General features: G+C 48.7%; 1 protein-coding gene across 19 annotated transcripts in view; it reads right to left on the reverse strand.

The window, feature by feature from the left end:
• LOC139361225 (disco-interacting protein 2 homolog C-like) overlaps positions 1-16,084 on the reverse strand; it is a 113,565-nt gene that overhangs the window by 6,907 nt on the left and 90,574 nt on the right. For 13 of the 19 annotated variants that reach the window (XM_071089790.1, XM_071089788.1, XM_071089784.1 and 10 more), the window contains one exon: positions 10,516-11,502. In XM_071089790.1, the coding sequence (XP_070945891.1) occupies positions 11,303-11,502 (200 nt within the window). In that variant the 3' untranslated portion in view covers positions 10,516-11,302. The other 6 variants (XM_071089792.1, XM_071089791.1, XM_071089794.1 and 3 more) reach the window with 5 other exon arrangements.

The following is a 16,084-nucleotide window of genomic DNA, read 5'->3' on the forward strand; positions in this document are numbered from 1 at the left end:
GGTTCCAATGTAAGGAGCTGACTGAGACCCATTCTGTCAGTCTGCTGGGTACCATAACGGACACCACAGACCGTGCGACTTAGACAATAGCATCTTATTTCCTTTTTTCTGGAGACTGGAAGCCTGGGATCAAGGTGCGGGCAGGGTTGGATTCTCTGGGGCCTCACCCCATGCTTTGTAGACAGCTTCTTCTCTGTGTCCTCACAGGTTTCTCTTACGTGTATGCAGCACTGAGGACTGTGTCTAAATTCTCTTAAAAGAACACCAGTCATACTGGATCAGGCCCTACTTTTAAGATCTTATGGGACCTAAATTGCCAAGTTAAAGGCCCTGTATGTAAATACAGTGACATTTTGGGTTTCCGGGGTTGTGACTTTAACATGGAATCTTGGGGGAGGGGGACAGTTCAGCTCATAACACCTTTAGGGGAGAATCCTGGAGAAACTGTTAGGTTGGATTAGGCAATGTTTCCTTGGCTGAGACGTCTAAAGCTATAACAAGCAACTGAAGGGAAAAAGACGGTATCAAAATTAAAAATGTTCAATTCAGAGGATACTATTAAAGTAAAATGACAACCCACAGAACAGGATACATTATCACGATAAGGACCTGATATCAAGAATATATTCAAAAACTCTTAATAAAAATCCAATTTAAAAATGGACAAAGGATTTGAATAGACACTCTCCAAAGAAAGACATATAAATGCCTTAAAAAGCACATGAGATGTTTAGCAGAATTCGTCATCTTAGAAATGGAAATCAAAACCACCGTGAAATAACACTTCACAACCACCGTGATGGGTGGGTAAAACCCCAGTATTGGACAGTGACATGTTGGTGAATTGGGGAAAACTGAAATCTTGATATATTGCTAGTGGGAGGGGAAGTAAAATGGTGCAGTTGATTTGGAAAAGTCCGACAGTTCCTCAGAAAAGCATGAAATCACCGTACGACCCAGCAATTTCACTCCTAGCCATATGCTCAAGAAAACTGAAAACATTTTTCCAAAAAGTATGTCATGCCTGAATCTTCACAGCAGCATTATTCATAGTAGTAGAAACAGTCCAGGTGTCTGTCAACCGGTCACTCACTGAGATTCCACTCACCTTAGACGTGAAAGATGTCAGCACCGAAGGTCACACCAAAGGTCATGCACTGTACGATTCTCCTCACAACAGGTGTCCAGAATGTGCAAATCCAGAGAAAAGGAAGTTGGCTGGTGATTGCCAGGGGCTGGTAGAAGGAAGGAGCCAGGTGCTGACTCTTAATGGGTTCAAGGTTTCTTTGGCCTGTGGTGAAAAAGTCCCGGAATTACATACTAGTGGTTGATGTGCAGCTTTTAGAATATGCTAAAAAGACTGAATTGTATTCTTTAATATTGGGGCTTTTGTGCTTTGTAAATTGCTTTTCAATTTAAAAAGGAATTCAAGAAGTTATTTGGTGTTGATATGATAGTATCCAAAACAAGTTACTATGTAACTCACGTCCCCAGCGTTAAACTTCATTTTCTGAGGATCTTGAAGTGTTTGAGGCTAGGAGACACAACGATCCTATACTGTATGTTACACCCCATCTTACTGATTTCTATCTCACATAACCATATTCAGGAAAAACCGACATGTAAATGTGAGCTGAATGCTATGCAGAGGCACATTCCTCTTACCCGGATGATCTTTAGTGGTACAGTAAGAGATGAGATCATAGCAACGTTAGTTTAGTTAGTTTAATTTCCATGGCAACAGGAATTTGGCACATGGGATGAGTTAGATCTCCCTGCACAGCTCCTAACGGGGTTGCCCATTTCTGTGTGGTGTCTGTGTATATTCTCGCTGTGGAAATAAGTGATAGCGCCTGCACAAACACTTGTCCAGAAGCGCACACGAAGCTGGTGAAGGCAGAGGACAGGCGAGAGGGAAGCATGGCTCAGCCCTGGCAAAGAAGACCGTTATTCCAAACGCAAAATATTCAGGAACACAATCCTTGGGAAGACTGGTGATGTCTTTAGACCTCACCACTATCGGGTTGTATCTGTGCAGCCAGTTACCAGAGCCGCAGAACGGCGTGTGTTGGTATTGGTGTCATCACTCAACGATTCTGACTTTTCCTGGTGCTGAGGATGACTGCATATGGCAGAAGCAAAGTGCTAATCTAGCACAGGTCATCATATCCAAGTTCTTTTCTATGAAGGCGGGCAGGGTTAGGAACCACCCCACCCCACCCCACTCCCCAATCCTATAAGAACTGGGATCTGATGATCTGTGCTGTCGAGAGAGGCAGGGTTAGAACACCTCATTCCTCAATCCCATTGTTGAAAATAATAGTTGGATTGGGAGGGTTTTTACTCCTAAGGTTGAAGCCGTGCATTTCTGGAGCCTGGGCTGTCAGTCATGGTGGCTGGGGAATGCTGGGGCTGCGGTTGTCTGGCTGCCGGTAGCCCTGCTGGTGGGTCCTCCCTCTTTGACACCGTTCATTTCTGAAGCTTGCTTTCCCCGGTGTTGGAAGTAGCAGCACTGGAAGAATGGCCGCCTTCCTACAGTGAAGCTCTGGCAGGAGAGGAGAAGATACGGAGCGTCTGTTCAAGGACGTGACGTTCTGGGCACCGCACCATGCGTTCTGCTTCTCAGCTGTGCCTCCTGGTTGATGTTACCATCACCTGGCATTTCCCAGGAGGTAACTCGCGAATGCCACACTGATGGAACAGTGCGGCTCGAGTCCAGGGCCGCTGGAGCACATCAGCAAGGTCAGGCTGGACGCATGTGCTTGCTGACAGGAAAATGACAGGAAATGTCATGTCAGTTCAGGAAAATGACAGGAAATGTCATGTCAGTTCAGGAAAATGACAGGAAATGTCATGTCAGTTCAGGAAAATGACAGGAAATGTGTTTGCTGACAGAAAAATGACAGGAAGACGACAGGAAAGAGGCCCATGAGGAGAGGAACCAGTAGATTCAAGGCAGTTAACCGAAGGAGCGAGCCATCACAGGCTGGGAGGACACCCCAGCCACAGTGGATGTCAGCGGTGGTGGCTGGACTCGGGGTCCGTGAATGTTGCATGATCGAACGTGTTTGGTACATTCTCAGCTCCTGCCCAGGTGCCTCCCAAGCATCGGGTGTTGTGGCTCCCCACACCCTTCCCATCTGTGTGTAGCATGACCACCACCTTCCTACCGTGTGTTTGTCCTATCACGGCTGCTGTGCCTAACGGACGCTTTGCTTTCCAGCTACTTTCCTATAACCAAAGCCCTTGAACGACTTTGCGTTTCAGAGACGACAGGGTATTAGTTTTTCATGATTGCTCTGAGGATTTCCGAAAGCAAATGTAACTTACAGGATGGAAGATATTGGAGACAGTAATTATAGATGACTTTTCTCAGTTTTTTGATTGTGGTAAAGTTACACAGCACTCTATTTTTAACTGTATGGTTTTGTGGCATTAAGTGTGTTCACACTGTCGTGCTGCGATCACCGCCATCCATCTCCAGAACTTTCTGGTCTCCCCACGCTTGAAACTCGGTCTACCAAACACTAGCTCTCCTCCCGCCCCAGCTCTGGTAAGCACTACAGGTTGCTTACAAAATAAGCTTTTTCAATAAGAGAAGGGGCAAGGAAAAGAGCTCTAAAGACTGTCTTGAGATTTGAGGAAGTGTTTTAGGTTTTGTTGTGTGGTTCCCGGTGTAAAGGAACTATTGAAGACGTGGGAAGGCGAAGGTCTGTGATCTCAGGAAGTGCTGGGCTGGGCAGCTTTCCCACTGTGACGGGGACACTTGCCCTCAAACCTGCCTGAGATAATCGCGTGAGGATGGTGCTGCATTGTGACAGCTCTGAACTTGGTCTCCTTGAACGTTGCCAGGTACATAAGCTTTGGCGGTTACCATCTAGTGTCTGTGGGAGACCTAGAATTTGAACATTGTTGACTTTAGGACACACTCATTTTATAACACTCTACCTGTTCTCATCAGTAGGAAATATGCTGTGTCCTTTTTTTTTTTTTTTTTTTTTGAGAGGGAGTCTCGCTCTGTCGCCCAGGCTGGGGTGCAGTGGCCGGATCTCAGCTCACTGCAAGCTCCGCCTCCTGGGTTTACGCCATTCTCCTGCCTCAGTCTCGCGAGTAGCTGGGACTACAGGCGCCCGCCACCTCGCCCGGTTAGGTTTTTTTTTTTTTTTTTTTAGTAGAGATGGGGTTTCACCGTGTTAGCCAGGATGGTCTCGATCTCCTGACCTCGTGATCCGCCCGTCTTGGCCCCCCAAAGTGCTGGGATTACAGGCTTGAGCCACCGCGCTCGGCCTTTTTTTTTTTTTTTTTCCCTTAATATTCTGTGTTGCTGTAACAGTAGTTGCAGCGGACGCTACTTCTGGTTCATGGTCATCACCAAACACAAGCTTCAGGAAACCGTGTGAAAAATGAAGGGGAAAGTGCTTTTCTGCAAAGGGCTTTTTTGAACATCCTGTTTTTTTCTGGAATATCTGTTTTGGTGTAAAACGTTTTCATATTTAGGGGTTTGTAACGTGTTTTATACTGGTTAGCTTTGAAACCCCATGTTTTTGCATGCCATGGGGCTGCTTTATCCTGTTATTCTATGATATAGCAGGTTGGCAAAACTATTGGTTATTTCATTTTAAAAACCAAAGCAGCTTACAGATTGAGTGTGATTCTTGTAAGAATTTAATTGTAAAATTGATTTGTGTTCAACAAGCTTACTGGAATGGCTAGATCCGTGGACAAAAAGATAAGAACATGTCAAGTCTCTGGGCCAGGAAGGACTTCCAAATAATACAAGTGATACACATTAATTTCTTAACAAAAGATTAGATTTAGTACATAACTGTTTAAAACCTCCATATTTTCTATTATAGCCATTCCACAGTGCCCATGGGGGTGGGCTGCAGGACTGCCTATGGAATCCAAGGTCTTTGGGCGTTGAGGTCCCTGCAATAAAATGGCATCGTGTTTGCATATGACATATGCACATCCTCCTGCAGACAGTCATGTCAGGGTTGCTCGTAACAGCTATACCATGGACATACCATGCGAGTAGTTGTTTAATGAATAATAAAGTCTGAATGCTTAGTACAAACACATTAAAAAATATGTTGATCTATGGTTGGTTGAATCCACAGGCCTGGAACCCGGGGAGAGAATACAAACTCTAGAAGCAAAACGAACAAAGCACTTGAGGTCAGCAGTGACGGGTGTGGGATCACACTGAATCTCATGTGTTTTGCTGTCTGTGTCACTGTGTCCCGTGTAAACGGGAATCATTTGTAGCTTAAGGTAAAATAGGTAACAGGAAACACTACAGAGTGGGCACGAAGGCGCGCCCCTCATTACCCCGTGTTACAGCCAAGCGTCTGCCTCCTAGGGAAGGATTTGTTCTGTGGGGAGACTAGATGTTGATGATTTCCGCATGTGTGAAGGGAAACTCCCTCCGAGAAGCGTGGCTTTGGCCGGAGCACATCAGACGAGAGTTAGCGTGGCATGGAGTTTCCACAGTGGCCCTCAGGCCTGCTGCTTCTCTCCTCTCCCCACCCCTGGCCCTGACGCTTACCAAGGGAGGCAAGTTCAGCTCCAGCTGAGCCCCGCACAGGGCTGTGGGTCTCTAGGGCAGGTGCCCACCTTCGCCTGAACAGGCTGTGTCAGAGGAGGGTCTGGCTGTACTTGAGCTGTGAGAGATGCTCTCAGAGATCCAGCATCCTGAAAACCCAGGTGCTGAAGGTTCCTCCTCTTCCACCATCCTGCGGGGAAGGGGGTCTTATCCTGCTTCCCCTCAACCCGAGCTGACTTCTTGTCTGTTCTGTACACCTAGGTTTTCAGAAGAGTTTTGTTAATCATCTAGCAGACAAACAACCATAAGGTGACAGCCTGGGAGGGTAGACGGCGCTGGAAGGTAGTTTCCTGAATAACAGCGTTCAGTTTCCTGTTTTGCCATCATTTGACCCAAGGCCCCAAGATAATTGAAATATTGTCTGCCAAACACCGATTTTTTATCTGAGTTTTTTTTTTTTTCTTTTTAAGTTATGGGTGCAAACTTATAACCAGGGACCTGACAAAAGAGAAGGATTTATTTGCAAAGTGAATGTCGGGGATGGTTGGCATTTGCCAACTCTGACTAGCAGGGACCCAGGCTGCTTCCGTTCTGCCGCCCGACTCCTGACCCTCCAGCTCCTGCCCCTGTTCCCACCAGCAGGAAGAGGAGCGGGAAGGTGCCTTTTCCCCTTTAAGGGGGTGAGGTGAGAGTTGCACCTGCCACTTAGCTAGTCCCTGGGGTGATTCTCCAGCATGGGTGGGAGTTGGGTTTGGAGGCCTGAGCCCCGTGAAGCTGGGGTTGCTGTTCCCTGAGCAGCAGGAAACTGGACTCTGGGAAGTGGGGTCAGAGGGTAGCATCCTCAGGAGGGGCCTCTCGTCCCGTTTGACATCTTCACTGCAAAAGGGGGTGTGGGCTTCATGGTCCATTGACAAATAGAACGTTACTTTTTTTTTTTTTTTTTTTGAAGCACATAGAACCCTAATTCCTTTGGCTTTTACTAAAGTGGCATTTTGTAATTCCACATGATTTCATTGATATACTCGCAGGAGAGAATGCTTCCTGTAAACCAGAAGGATCTCTGCGACAGTCCTCGATCCATAGAGAGTTCATTTTCCCAAGGTTATAGACACAGCCTTAGGGAGGGGTTGAGGACACACTGCGGCAGCCTCAGGAGGTCCTGGACATGTGTCCAAGGTGTTTGGGGCACAACTTGGTCTTACACATTTTAGGGAGACGTGAGGAATCAATACATGTGAGACGTACGTTGGTTCAGTCTAGGAAGGATGGATGGCTCGAAGCGGGGAGGGATTTCCAGGTCACAGGTAGATCAGACAAATGCATTTCTGGTGCATCTTTCCAGAGGAAGCAGTCAGATCCGCATTTATCTCCGTGTGCAGATGGTGACTTTGAGTTCTGTCCTCTGTCCATGAGGAATTTCCTTGTGGATCGGTTGTGAGGGAGGTACGTGGCTTTTCCCCCCACCCCCAGTAGCTGTCTCTGTTAGGAAGAGCATGGGAGGCAGGTTTGGTCTAAGCTCTTCCTCACCTTGACGTCCCTTTAGCGTAGTGATTTTGGGGTCCTGAGATGTAGTTTCAACTTCATGTTTCTGAATACACTGGCACTCTAAACAGTGTTGTAGGAGGCATCTAACTTACTTAGAAGAAGAAGAATATTTGGAAACACTTGAGCACCTTCGTCCTTGAGAGAACCAAGCCTTTGTTTAGTTTGCTTTGCCCTGAGGCTGTTACGCTGTCCCGGGCTGTGCGGCCTTAGAAAGCTGTGCCCCTGTGAGCTACTGCCTGTGGAATCTGGTGACTTTGAAGTTAATCCAGCAGCTACATATTTTGGAAAGCAGATTCCCTCTTAAAGTGTTGGTGATTATGATTCTAGCACTAGAATTTCAGTGTGTGTTTTCCACCCTTCTTACTTTGTCTCCTCATACACTGAGATGCTGCTGCATTTGCCCTTAGGCTTCACTGAGGGAGGGTCAGTTCTGACCCTTTCTTAGATATTGATCTTGAACGGACAGAATCGAGATTCAGGAAAACTCTCGAGCTGGGAGAGTGTGCTGATATCTATGTAAGTGGGGTTCATGTGTCAAACTCAGGTTTAAGAAAAACCAATTCTAGGCTGGGCATAGTGGCTCACACCTGTCATCCCAGCACCTTGGGAGGCTGAGTTGGGCAGTTCACTTTTGAGCCCAGGAATTCAAGACCAGCCTGGGCAACATAGCAAGACCCTGACTCTACAAAAAATTAAATAGGAGAGGTGATGTGCACCTGTGGTCCCAGCTACTCGGGAAGCTAAGGCTCCCCACACACAAAGTATCAATTCATGCAGTGGCCAGTTCTGCTGGGACCACCTGTTAAGACTACTCTGGGCCTCATGGTTTGAGAAGCGTCTGTCCAGGGTCGAGAGGGAGTAGCTTGAGGGCCTAGAAGCCAGTTCTTGTGGTTGAGCGTGATTGCGGGTGTGGAGTTGGGGGCAGGGCTCTCCACGGCATGAGTGGGTAAATGGATGGGCTTCCAGGACGAGCCCCTGTGACTTTGCCTGGTTTACATCCGTCCAATACAAATCCACAGGCTCTTACTCTAGAAGCTTCTGCTGGGGCTGATGGACTGGCCTGGGGACAGAGGGTGCCCTCAGAGCCTCATGGTGCCGTCTGGTTTAGGAAGAGCACTTAGTCACCTAGATCTAGGATTTATGGCACTACAGGGGACTCCTCACACTCAGAGCAACAGCCATCTGCATTCTAGACTTGGTTCTAGGCAAAGTATTTTGGAGCCTGTTGGTAGGTACCCTGTGTTCTGTTTATGTGTAAAACAAGTTAGAGTTATAACTAGTTAAAACCTATTTTTAAAATTTTGCCACAGAATATGGCAGTTGTGGTGGAGCCTGGCCAGAGACCCCCACACTGAGACGCTGTTGCTTGCTGGGGTTGCAGGCGTTGCCTGCATCGGCTGCCCCTCCCGGCGTGTCTGTGTTCTTGACACGGGCGCCCATCGAGGCTTGGCCTGTGGGAGTCGTGCAGCCATTTGTCTCCGTGTTCCTCTGAGGTTCCGCAGACTTCACGGTCCCGTGGCAGAGCATACGGTATCTGCTTGCATCCTGATTTCCCCAAACCCCAGGACAGGCCAAGAGTTCCTTACACACAACTGCAGAGGGCCCCGTGGCGTGGATTTGCAGAGACACAGCCTTTCCCCAGCTTGGCCTTCGTCTCCAGAGTTGGCTTTAGGGTGATAGAAGCTTCCTTCAGACTGGGGGGCCTTGAAGCTTTGGTGCTAGGAATTCGGTGAGCAGCACGGATGATACCCCGTTTCTCTGCGTTTGTAGCACTAGTTGTTAACACGACCACGAGATGTACAGAGGAAGGAAAAAGGAGGTTTTATTTTCAGAGTAACACTCTGTGCTTTGGGAAATGTGGTCTTGGGGGAGCTGTAAGCACATGCCCCCACAGGAGGAGAGGAGGCCGCGGCATTACACGTTCCGGGGTTTGTTGGCTGTGTGTGTTCATCGTGCTCAAGGAATGTCTGAACGTTTACAGGGAAAGTGGGGTTTGTTCATCCGGTTCGTGCAATGTCTGAACACTTACAGGGAAAGTCTAGCACACATGCAGTGAGTTAACCTGTAACATCCGTGTTCGCCTTGGGGCAAGTGTAACATTTGAAATGAGGTGGACTGGGCGTGTCATGTACAAAGGTGAGCTGTTGGGCGCAGACGTTTATGCGCAGCCTCAGTCACAGCCAGGACTGGCTCGGGGTCTGCAGCCTGTGGCGGGAAAGGACACTCATGAGGCCATTCTGTCCAGTCGGGGCTGCCGGCAGGGTCCCAGGGTGGGGCTGTCTGGTCGGCCGGCATCTGGAGTCCACCCAGGTCCAGTGGGCAGCGTTCCTCTAAACCAGGCTTCTGATTGTGGAGGAGACTTCATGCTGGTTAACACACTGTGCAGGAGTAATGTTGTGGGGCTTTGGGGTCCACCTTCCCTATGATGCCGGTTACATTTCTCTCCGGACCTCACAGCCACAGAGATTGCACCTCGTCTGGCAGCAGGGGGTGCCATGTTGACATAGTAATTTATTGTATTAACCTTTTTATTGCTATTTTAATAACCATTTTTTTTCTTTTTAAAGAGATAGGGTATTGCTGTGTTACTCAAGCCAGTCTTGAACTCCTGGCCTCAAGCAATCCTCCCACCTCGGCCTCCCAAAGTGCTGGGCTTATAGACGTGAGCCAGTGCGCCCAGCCTACAGCCACGTTTTTAAAACTCAGCAGTTTAAAAATCCTATTCCTTTTACCCCCTCAAGCAGGCTGGTTGGCCTTGTGCAAACTGGGGTGTCACGATCTTAGCCCCCCTTTTATTTTTACCTTTGGCCTCAAATTCTGATGAGAACAGCAGTTACAAAATGGGCTTTAGGTGATTCTTCCGTTACTAAAGCCAGAATTCTCACCAGGTAGAGATGTTTGTCCCCAGGATTCCAGAAAGCTGTTTTGAATCAAGCCCGTAGGAAATAAGTAAGGAACTAAACTCTTGGTCCTCTGCTTAGTACCAGGGGAATGGGTTAGTTGCTGATACCCTTTGATCTGTGCTCACGTGCTGCATCTCATCACGGGAAGCAGAGTCGCCCTGTGGAATAAAGCCCGGCTCAAGGTGGCGCGTCGAGACGCTTGGGGCTGTCAGTCCCTTATACAGCGGCAGACTTGGAGACTCAGTATCGCGTGCAGAGCCCAGGCAACCGGAGTGCATCCACTTTAGAGACCACATGGACGGTCGGCAAGGTGGATGTCCGGGCATATGGCCTTGACAGGCCCACTGCGAGGTGAATTAGGAATTCGTTAGCAAAGAAATCAAACTCGCCTTTGGGTCCCGACTACTTGGAAGGTTGAGGCGGGAGGATTGCTTGAGGCAGAAGGTCAAGGCCGCGATGAGCCATGATTGTAATACTGCACTCTGGACTGGGTGACACAGCGAGACTCCAAGTCAAAAAAAAAAAACAAAAACAAAAAAAACAAACCTTACTCTTCATAGCAAGAGGGAGAATTTATCAAAGTAACTGCAACAAAATCTTAGATGATGTAATTTCAGTGGCTAAGTGAGCTGTCCAGCCCACGTGGCTGGCTCACAGCGCAACAGAGCCAGGTGCTGCTGCAACTGCCCCCCCACCCCGATCGCTTGTGGACATTTTCTGTTTTCCCATATCTCCCTTTTGGATACGTAGCTCGCTACTTTATAGCTAAGCATCAGTAAAACAGGTTGTCTATTTTGAAAAGTAACTATTTTGTCTTTTAAGGACAGAAAATGAAGCAGGTGACAATAGCATGGCGACCTGGTGAATAGATTTAGAGGAATATTTAATACTTGGCACCACTCTGATCCCTTCTTCTCTCATGCTTAGTTACAGCTACCGCCTCCTAGGACAGAACACTTTGAGCTCTGTGAGTAGGAATTAAACATGTTCTAAATCAGAAGTTTTAGTTAAGCAGTATTTTATGTGAATGCCCAGATCCTAAGTGTTCACTGTACTGGTGTGTGGTGTTGAAGAAGGAACGAGGGCTTGGGGCTGCGTTTATGGTGCAGCGTCCGGGTTCCCATATGTGAGATGAGGGCCAAGAGACACGGCCTGGAAGGTTCAGACTGTAGGATTGAATGGATCTACCCACTCCTGGAAAGCCTCAAGTCTAACTTGACTTGGGCTGGTTTTAGGGAGATGCTGGCAGCGCCGTCCTCACAGGTCACTGGGAGGGGCTCTGGCACCGTCCCCGTCAGGTGTCTCATGATCAGCCCAGCTTGCTCATCTCAGAAGCTGTTGGTCGTGTTCTCGTTCCTGTTGTTCGTTGCGTGTTATTTAGGTTCTGTTCATGTGGGGACCTAGGAAGTTCCACAGTGAGAGGAGAGCCGCTGAGCCGCCTTCCTGCCTGGATGCCAGCCCCACGGAGGACCGTAACTGCTTGAGGTTGGCTTCTGCCCCCGGCCTCACCTGTGGAGGCATTGATGCAGTGGTACTTTCTAAGCTCCTGGGGCACACAGTGCTGTTGTGTGGATCCACAGGCTACTGTGGCGTCCAAGCACGTGCTCCCGGAGGAGAGGACTCTGCGGGCACTGATAGTGGGAGCTGGCTGAGAGTCGAGCGAGTTGAGACTCCCTGTGACCTGCACAGCTGCCATTTGCACAGCCCCTCCTGACACCAAGATGGTCGTGCGATAAATGCACAAAGCACATCTCCAGCAAAAAGCCGCCGATTGTCCATATCCAGGATATCCACCACGGTGGCTTTTTGGTGTTAATACGATGAATGTGAGCAGCAGGTGGTCTGCGTCGAGTGTGACTGTGCCACTGCAGTTTTGTTCTCATGTCTTGATGAGCATGAACGGTTCCTGACGAGGGTAGGTAAGGATGCTGTGACCTGAGACTCTGCAGTATTGTAGCTTGAGGAACCAAGGAGTTTTTCTGTCTTGCAAAGCCGTCAGGGAGGATGTTCCAGGCTGGTGACTGCTCCATGAGGTATTTAGGGATCCAGGTTTCTTCCCGACCCCTGCTCTGCGTTCCCAGGGACACGGCTGTCCTTGCCGTGGTTGGGAATGGGTGATTGCCATGCTGGCGGGGGAGGCTTAAGGTGAGAGTGGCCGTGATTTACCTAATCTACATAATGACAGGGAGCCTGGGAGTAAAGTGTAGCCATGGCCTGGAGGATGGATGATGGTTGTTGGTGAACGACTGGCTGCACTCACCGCAGCTGGCCCAGGAATGGGGAAGGATGGCTGAGTATGCCGTTCAACGGTACCTGGTTCTTTCAGATTTGACTTCCTTACGGATTTTCTGCTGTAAAGAGGAGAGAGCCTGTGGTTCTAGGCCAAGCATCTCACTCATCTCATAACATCTTGTATCCCTCAGCCAACATTTATGTCAAGTTTTAGAAGTCCTATCAAACTGGCAAGCATTTCTCAATTTGGTTTAACCATTGGATTTTATATCTGTGTCTGCATCTCTATTTTACATCTATGTGGTTATTTGACACTCTGTAGTACCTTTGTAATAGGTTCTCTTTGGTGGAAGTTACTCTCAACAAACCCTTGCTGCTACTTGAATTTTCAAGGTTGCAAGTAGAAAGAGAATAAAAACCACATCTTCTCTAATTTTAAAATTTGTTGTTTCTCAAATCACACCAGAAGTAAAGATATTACAAATTACAAAAGCAGCCAGAATCAAGGTTAAGAGATTTCTGGGCGATTCTGGCTAATCAGCAGTATTTGCTGAGGTGTGTGCAGCAGAGCAACATGCCAAGAAGCCCGCGACGGGGGAGAGTTGGGAGGCCAGGCTGTGACTTCGGAGGTGTGTTGCCTCAGGGAGAGGAGCTAGATGTAGAGAGGATAAATGGCCACAGGTGTGACCACCGCCATCCTTGCTGCGGTACGGAGGCCTTTGTACAGGGGCCTTTGTGAGCTGAGTTAAAAATCAAAATTGAGAGAGTGCAATGCATTCTTAGTTTTTAAAATAAAATGCTAATAGAGAACGTTTTGTAAGAATGTAAAATGTTACATCTTTGTTTAGAATTTAAGAATAATAATTTGCTTCTGAGACCTTTGCGACTGAGATTTGAAATCTTAAGTATGGTTTTTTCTTCCATGTTTTATACATATGCACGTGTACACATATATGTAAGGTATATAAAAGGAAAATAAGCGTGTCTGTATTCACATTTATATACACTTCCATAATGTGTATACTTCTAGTCACACATAGGTCTAAGAGACTATGACGTGACTTGATAACCATGAGAGGGTAATCGCGCCTCCCGCGTTCCAGGCCTCACACAGCCCGTGCCAGGTTTTGGAAGTAGGAGTTTGTCTGCAGCCACTTCGGGAAGCATGTGGTTGCCAGGATTGCCTAGAGCTCCAGGCTGTCTCCAGTCCCAGCCTCCCTGGGGTAGAAGCTGCCCTACCAGGGGCCTGGACATGGACGTTAGGGCCTGGAGCCAGGGACCGCTCCTGAAGTGGGGGGCTCCCCTCACGGCTGGGCATGACAACCGAGGATAGGAGGCGGAGTCAGCCTCGGGCCAGTGCACGGCCTCCCTGAAGTGCTTGCGGGAAGCCCCAGCTGCACTTTGATGACCCCATAGACAGCACCACAATCTGTGAGATCCCCCTGGCCCACCCCTCAGGTTCCTAAAATGATGAAGGTTTCCTGAGCTGCGAATTTTTAGATCTAGGCTAAAAAGTCCTGGGACAGACTCACAGGGTTCTTTATGTAGAAATGATGAGTGTGCTGGTGACTCAGAGCAGGCACTGTACCCTCACTCCAGGGTCCTTTGTGCCAGGTGGAAACGAGCGTGTGGGTCACCCAGAGTCCCTGCATCCTCACTCCAGTCACTGCTCTTTGGTTTCTTAATTAAAAGCCTAAAAGCCTTGATAATGAAAATGTATTCTCCCCAGAGAGTAGAGTTTCCGGTTATGGAGGCTCACCAGTAAATGCCGTGCCAGGTCAAATATGCTGAGATCTGGGCCAGGTCCTGCTTCCTGCCCACGGCCAAAGCAGGTACTTCATTTGGGAGGTGACCCGGGGGATATCTGAGAGGCCTGCCGGTCCCCGAGGGATGAATCCGCTGGCCTTCACATTCTGCTCCGGCCTCCATCGGCTCCTTCCTACCTGCAAACTGCCGGCTTTGACGTTGCCATCATTGGAGATATGTTAGGGACTTGGTATGGGTTGATGCCCATAGGACCAGCAGATCGTGAAAAGGTGGGAACCAGGGCTGGGAGGGTGGTGACCACGGCCAAACTGAGAACGTGGTGGGCTGGAAGGTCCATTTTCTGTCTGAGGTGTTTCTTAAAATAAAAAACAGTGTCTCAGGGACATGAGAGGGGAGGCCACAGACGGGGAGAACGCATCTGTAAAAGACTTATCTGATAAAGGCTGTTATCCAAACCGTGCAAGGAACTCTCAAAACTCAACAAGAAAATGAACAACCTGATTAAAAATGGACGAAAGACCTGGACAGATATCCCAACAAAGAAGATACACAGATGGCAAATCTACACGTGGAAACATGACCCGCGTCTTATGTCATAGGGCGAGGCGTCACTGTGCACCCATCGGCCTGGCCAAAACCTGAACTCCGACACCACCACGTGCTGGTGGGTGTGTGGGCATCAGGACCCTCACTCATCGCTGGGGGAAGTGGGGCAGCTCCTGTGGGAGGCAGCGTGGCGGTTTTCCGTGGAACTTAGCTCTCCGACCACAGGAGCAATCACAGTCCTGGACGTTTACTCGGAGGAGCTGAAAGTTTACTTCCATGCGGAAATGTGCACACAGACGTTGACAGCAGCTTTATAATTGCCAAAACTAGAAAGCAACCAAGATGCCCTTCAGTAGGTGAATGGATAAACTGTGGTATGTCAGATACTGGGATATTATTCAGCACTAAAAAGAACTGGACCCCTAAGCCATGAAAAGACACAGAAGGATCTTAAACGCATGTTGCTAAGTGAGACTCCAATCTGGAAAGGCTGCCTGCTGTCTGAGTCCAACTACAGCACAGTCTGGAAAAGGCAAAGCTGTGGAGACAGTCAAACAATCAGCGGCTGTCAGGGGTTGGGGAGGGGAGAGATGAATGGGAGGAGCATAGGGGGTGTGTAGGGTGGGGCAGCAACTCCAGGTGGGGCTTTCATGGGGGATCCATGCCGTTCCACGTCTGTGAAACCCACAGAGTGAGCAGCAGCAGGCCGAGTCCTCGTGTGAGCTGTGAACTGTGGGTGGTGGTGCCGTGTTGATGCGGGTCTGTCGGTCGTACAGACATGCTGGTCTGGTGAGGGCAGGAGAATGATGGAGGCTGTGCCTGTGCTGGGAAAGGATATGTGAGGACTCTCTGTACTTTCCTCTTGATTTTGCTATGAACGGAAAACTGCTTTTAAAAACGTCTATTGAAAAGGCAAACAAAAGAGTGCTGGCCAGACAACATCAGTGTGAGGGTGTGGCCTGTGTTCTACGTTCAGAATTTCCCTTTTAGAATACACATATCTAAATTTTTCAAAGTTAAACCTTTGCATTAAGTAACTCACTACAAAGTTACAGTATCAGCTTGAGCGCTGCCAGGATGGCCAGGATCCTGTATCCTGACAGGCTTCTCCCCTTACAGGTGCAGTTGACGTCCATGGCCACATCCCAGTAAGCGGCAGGACTGGAATCAGGAGTCAGGCTTTGCGGGACAGAGAGGAAGTGAGACCTTGTAAGCACGTGGCTGAGGGCGGGCAGGGAGGAGCCCGTGGCAGGGAGCCGGCAGGGATGACTTTTTGACCAGTTTTCCTTATCGCTGAGGCCTTCTTAGACTTGGGGAGTTGGGAGTCCCCACTCTCGGGTGCCTCAGAAACCAAAGGCTGCTTGTAATGCTCAAGTTCCAGATGCCTCAGGGGAGGTACCTGGGTTGTTGGGTGCAGTTCCGTTATTTGCTGCTCGGTGGGATTTGCCCGCAGCATTTCTGGTTGTTTTTAAGAGCTGATGTTTGAGCTGCTTAAAATCACATATGGATGTCGATTTATCTATAAAAGTTAAGAATGGAATTTGAG

The sequence above is a fragment of the Macaca nemestrina genome, unplaced genomic scaffold, assembly GCF_043159975.1.
Source record: "Macaca nemestrina isolate mMacNem1 unplaced genomic scaffold, mMacNem.hap1 Scaffold_110, whole genome shotgun sequence".
NCBI lineage: Eukaryota > Metazoa > Chordata > Mammalia > Primates > Cercopithecidae > Macaca > Macaca nemestrina.